At 40.6% G+C, this 5,613-nt stretch overlaps 1 protein-coding gene across 1 annotated transcript in view; it reads left to right on the forward strand.

The window, feature by feature from the left end:
- Positions 1-5,307, forward strand: part of stk10 (serine/threonine kinase 10) — a 69,533-nt gene extending 64,226 nt beyond the window's left edge. Inside the window, exons 11-20 of the mRNA XM_084729836.1 lie at positions 1,243-1,367; positions 2,673-2,796; positions 2,893-3,072; positions 3,172-3,264; positions 3,363-3,492; positions 3,605-3,729; positions 3,845-4,033; positions 4,119-4,244; positions 4,398-4,511; positions 4,983-5,307. Coding sequence (XP_084585962.1) covers positions 1,243-1,367; positions 2,673-2,796; positions 2,893-3,072; positions 3,172-3,264; positions 3,363-3,492; positions 3,605-3,729; positions 3,845-4,033; positions 4,119-4,244; positions 4,398-4,511; positions 4,983-5,123 — 1,347 coding nt within the window. The 3' untranslated portion in view covers positions 5,124-5,307. The remainder of the gene's footprint in view (positions 1-1,242; positions 1,368-2,672; positions 2,797-2,892; positions 3,073-3,171; positions 3,265-3,362; positions 3,493-3,604; positions 3,730-3,844; positions 4,034-4,118; positions 4,245-4,397; positions 4,512-4,982) is intronic.
- The last annotated feature ends 306 nt before the right edge of the window (positions 5,308-5,613 follow it).

The following is a 5,613-nucleotide window of genomic DNA, read 5'->3' on the forward strand; positions in this document are numbered from 1 at the left end:
CAGTACAATGTGAAAAAGTAGGCTTTAATCCAGCATTCTGGTAAAGGGTTAAAAAAAGCCAGGTCATGTTGTGTCATACTTACTGGATGAGGTCTTTTTGTTGTTGTTTTTAGACACTTACTTCCTGCATGGCACTCCCCACTGCAGCGACAGATGGAGCATCTCACTTCTTGTTACAGTAGAACCAGACTGACAGGAATATTAATACATTGTCAGCACACATTAACACACAGCTGCCTCTCCTCCCGCCAGATAAAAAGACTGCACTGGGAATCACAAACACCAAAATTTAACAACAAACTCCACCAGTTTTACCCATCAGAGTCTGTTTATAGGTGTGGGGGAGTTTTAATTTCCTGAAGTGTTGTCACTTGACTTGGTCAGTCTTTTAAAAAATACAAAAATGTCTGGAAGAAGTGAACTTGTCACACCTCTGTAGTCCTCCCCTCATCCTCGTGTCTGCTAGCATGAGCTGCAACCTTATTTGCGAGTAGCACGACATCAGATCTGTTGCTGACTTCAACTGGAACTTGTAGACTTGTGGTTATGACATTGAAAGTCTTGTATATGATATACTTGGCGTTGAAGTGGTTAAGTCTTGAGAACGCAGTTGCTAAACAGCATAGCCGCCAAAAGACTCCTCGTTCTTCTCTTTTGTTCACTAGGGAGTGGGAAATGCAAAGCCACAATGAAAAGATGAGGCCTTTGGCGACATCGATAATTTATTCAGACAATTTTAGAGAGAAGATATTATCATGAGGAAGAAAAACTATACAACTATAATAACAATATACTAAGTTACCATCCACTGAAATATGCACTTCAGTGACCTCCAGTATTTCTGAAAACTTAAGCAAACACATTACAACTTGTGAACTTTGGAGCTTTCAGAAAATTTGTACGTAGGAATTAATAAATACACAGTTATCGGCAGCCAAGTTGCATTGTGGGTAAAGTAGGCAGGTAATGTAGGTATTGACTAGGAAGTAACAGTTACAGGGGTGCAGTAGTAAATTAGTGTAATTCTACTCTACTTTAAAACTTGCTATGCCATGTTTCATTGCTTAGTTTCACCTTCTTAATCTTTGCAGTTCAACATGTTTCTAAATTACCAGAATAACTTGTGCTTCTATATATATATAGATTTATATATGATGCGTACTAACACGTGCACAAGTTCAAGCAAAGATTTAATCCAGTGTCGTCCTTTCGTGTGACCTTCGTTCCTCCTCCTTTTCTCAGGACTTCTCGAGTAAGACCCTGAAGCGGACGAGGAAGTTTGTTATTGATGGCATCGAGGTGAGCGTGACCACCTCCAAGATCATCAGGGACGATGAGAAAAAAGATGAGGAGATGAGATTCCTGAGGTACGTGATGACTCAGTCTGTCAACAGAACACACATTCAGCACACCAAGTTAAATACGTATAGATCTAGTCACTGTCTAGATAAGCAGAGTGAGACATATGTGCTGTCCGGGTCACCATCTCTTGGTTCTTTTCCTGGAAAAGTCATCTGTTTTCATTCTCTTAAGAAAGAGGGCCGTGAACTGCTCATTCCTCAGCACAGAGTGAAGTCTGTGCAGTGATAAGTGGTCTTCTGGATGTTGCTTTTACCACATGTACTATTTCAGGCATCCTGCTCTTTTGGGCTTTAGCCCCTTGAGATATGAGTTTACTAATATCCAAATATGGAAAAAGACTCATCTAAGTAATGATGGTTTATGGTTTGAAAGAAAAATGTCTCTGCTACTTTTAGATCAGGTTAAATATTAGGTTAGATGAATTTGCTGTTGTGAGTCAAGATGGTCAAATAAAAGGATCCTCATAGTTTTATATTTGTTGTCCAGTGACAAATTTGATTTTTTTGATTTTTCAATTAAAACTTAGTTATAAGATGAGTTATAAGATTCTTGAAAACACTACACTGCCAATGAAGCCCTAAGGAGTTTCTGATGTGTTACTCATGCCATCTAGTGGTAGCAGTATGGTATTGCATGTGTTACAATCATCAGACAGACCTGGGGTCGACAAATAATCAGATCATTTCAGTAACTCCACCTGAGATTAAATTGCAAATGTATTTTTGTGCAGTAGCATACATATGTGCTCTGTAAATCTGCAAATCACAGGTTCTGTGAGAAACAAGTCTGTACATCAAGGCGAGAAATTTTTTACATTTTTGTCTTCATGATTGTAGTTTTATCTTTGCATTAACTAGTCAGAATGGCATAAGTTCTGCAGTGAGATGAACTTTCTTTCATACAGTCAGTCAAACTTTTTAGTTTTAAACTGTATTTGCATAAAGCGAACTAGCTGTCGGCTACACAACAGAATGTAATTTGCTGAATAAGTGACCAAACATCCAAAAAGGAATATTGCATTACTAATGCTCTGACGCTGCTGATGGCTTGAAAGCTATGCTTTCCAGTGCAAGTGTTTACTTCTCTGCTGTTTTAGCTGTCAGTCAAAGAAGGACACTGACACGCCCCTTCAGAGGCTGAGAGGACAAAGGAATATGTCTATTATTCCCTTGTGTACCTTTTTTTTTTAAGGATTAATAGAGAGAAACAGTATTAACTTCATTAACCATGTTGCTTGTTTGAAAAGTTGGTAAACTTAAAAGTTAAGTTGTATATATGTTAAAAATAATGAGGTGTGTTTGTGTGTTTAGACGTCAGGAGCTGCGTGAGCTCCGTCTGTTGCAGAAGGAGGAGCACCGTGCTCAGGCTGTTCTGAGCAGCAAACTGGAGACACAGAAAGACCAAATGCAGAGACGTTTTGAGCAGGAGATGAACGTGAGTCAGCTACACTCAGGCAGCGTGGTACAAAATGCTGCAAGGCTGTTTGTATTTTGACCGAAGCTTACTGTGCACTTGTTTCACTGCATCCAGGCAAAGAAGAAGCACTATGACGTGGAGCTGGAGAACTTGGAGAAGCACCAGAAGCAGACCATTGAGAAGATGGAGACAGACCACAATGTTAAACTCAAGGAAGAGACCAAACGCATCAAATCAGAGCAGGAACGCGAGTACCACAAGTTCCAGGATCAGTTAAAACACAAGAAAAAGGAGGTAAAAGGAATGAAAATAGGTCAAAAATCATGCGGTCTTCATATACTCGTGTTGTGTTTAAGTCCTGTGCCGAAATGTGCCTTCTGTTTTTTAAATCAGGTAAAACAATCTGTTGATAAGCTGCCCAGAAGTCAGCGTAAAGAATCATTGAAGCAGAGGATGAATTCCTTTCAAGAAATGAAGATAAAAGAGGTAAGTTGTTTGGGCTTTTAGTATTTTTCATGCATATGTATCTGGACCGGGTTGGAAACCAGTCATTCCTTCACATCTTTCTCTTTTCTTTGTTTTAGGAGAGCAAATTCTTGGCGGCTCAGAAAGACTACCTGGACACCACGCTGAAGAGAATCATCTCCAATAACAAGAGAGAGATCGCAGAGATGGAGAGGGAATGCCTCAACAAGAAACACCACCTAATCAGAGGTGGAATATCTGTCTAATCAAAATTATTCTCATTGTGCTCATCCCTCCCTCAGTGTAGGTGACATTCAGTAACTCTTTGTCATTTCTTCTGTCCCCTCCTTGCTTGGATTAGAGCGTGAAGCCACGATATGGGACATGGAGGAGAAGAACCTTTATGAGAGACACCAGTTATTAAAGCAGCAGCTGAAAGACCAGTACTTCCTCCAGAGACACCAGCTTCTCAAAAAACACGAAAAGGTAATTCAGTGGATTGCGTCCATCCGTCAGTGTGTTAAAATCAAGTCTTGAGGCAAGAATTAAGTGTAGCTCGCTCTTTAAAAATCAAACAAATGTCTATTGTCTGTCACTACAGGAGCAGGAACAGATGCAGTGCTACAATCAGCGGATGATTGAGATTCTTAAAGCTCGGCAGCAGCAGGAGAAGTCCCGGATGCCAAAGATCCAGCGCAGCGAGGCCAAGACCCGCATGGCCATGTTCAAGAAGAGCCTCCGCATCAACTCGACAGGCAGCTCCTCCGAGGACAGAGAAAAGATCAAACAGGTTGGGGCAGGACGGGTTCTTTTCCTCACAGCATATTTAAGCATGAGGTTAATTATTTAGCAACTCACTCCCTTTGTCTCTTCAGTTTTCTCAGCAGGAGGAGAAGCGGCAGAAGGCAGAGAGGCTGCATCAGCAGCAGAAACATGAGAATATTATGAGAGAGATGATTGGTCAGTGTGAAAGCAACATCAGAGAGCTGCAGCAGCTACAGGTGAATGAATGAGGGACAGTACTTTCTCTTCTTCATCACATGTCACTCCTCTATCCTGCATGTCACTGTACATCTTTTGTTTTGTGCCACAACTCCTAAATGAGCACAATAAATGTCCTGCAGTTCTTAACAAGAGCTTGTTTTGTACTTCAGAATGAAAAGTGTCACCTGTTGGTTGAGAATGAGACCCAGAGGCTCAAGCAGCTGGATGAGCAACACAACCAGCTGCTGAAGGAATGGAGGGATCAGCTGAAACCCAGGAAGAAGGTACATGTTTGCTCTCATATGTTAGACAAAACACATGTACTGTAGCTGGCTAGTAGGGATGTAATGATACCAAAAACTCTAGGTATGATAATAATATGATAGAAGTCCACATGCAAAGTTTCTGTCATTTATTTAATCATAAATCTGATGTGTACAGAATTTTTTGTTTGTCTGCAATTTACATTAAATACGTATGCTTTAGTTCTTTATTAAAATAAAAGTAGTCAGCCATGAATTAACAGACAACACTAAAGACACCACTTGCCTCCACATCACGACTGTATGGTCAGCTGTGATGCGTACATGTGCTGCCCACAGTGTAAACAATGGAGTGAGAGCGCACTCTGCTGGACAAACTGTGATAACACCATTTCTAAATTACCCCGAACATCTTTTTTTTTTTGCATGTTCTGTAAGCTTGGTCAGATAATCTAATGCATGTTTTGTTTTCCCTCTCCTCCACCCCCGTAGGCCCTTGAGGACGACCTGAACATGAAGAAGAGGGAGCAGGAGGCTTTCTTCAGGATGAGCGAGATTTCTGACTGCCCAAACCCAAGTTCTCCCAACAAACTCTCCAAGTTCGTGCCTTACCAAGACTCCTCCAACACATAAAAACAACCGCTGTGATGTTCCACAAAATCTCCTGGCCACTGTTAGAACCAACACATAACCATACACACCCACAGGCATTATAAATGCCTGCTGCCTCAGTTTTAATTGGGTTTGCCTGTAATGGCAGCATACTTTATCCCTCCATCAGGTTCATTTATTGTTTTAGTGAATATTTATGTTTTAACTCATGTTCTAAGGTTTTTCTTTGCAAGGGTGTTGATGGATTTAAAACTGATCACGTTTCACAGAAATCATCTGCTCCCATACAGAGTTTTAATATCCTTCTTTAATTTCTGCTTCTTATTTCTCACCAGTGGAACATAGGATACATTTATCAGTCTTGAATGAATAAATATTGAGAAAAAACATTGTTTGGTTGAAAGGAAGTAGTTAGCGGTCTCTTAGCACTCAGCAAGTTAATTAGTTTTCGATGGTGAGCCAGCAACTGAGCACTTTTTGTTTACACCAAATTATCAGTGCCGTCTTCCAA

This window comes from Lutjanus erythropterus, chromosome 11 (assembly GCF_056507025.1).
Source record: "Lutjanus erythropterus isolate fLutEry1 chromosome 11, fLutEry1.hap2, whole genome shotgun sequence".
Taxonomy (NCBI): Eukaryota; Metazoa; Chordata; class Actinopteri; order Lutjaniformes; family Lutjanidae; genus Lutjanus; species Lutjanus erythropterus.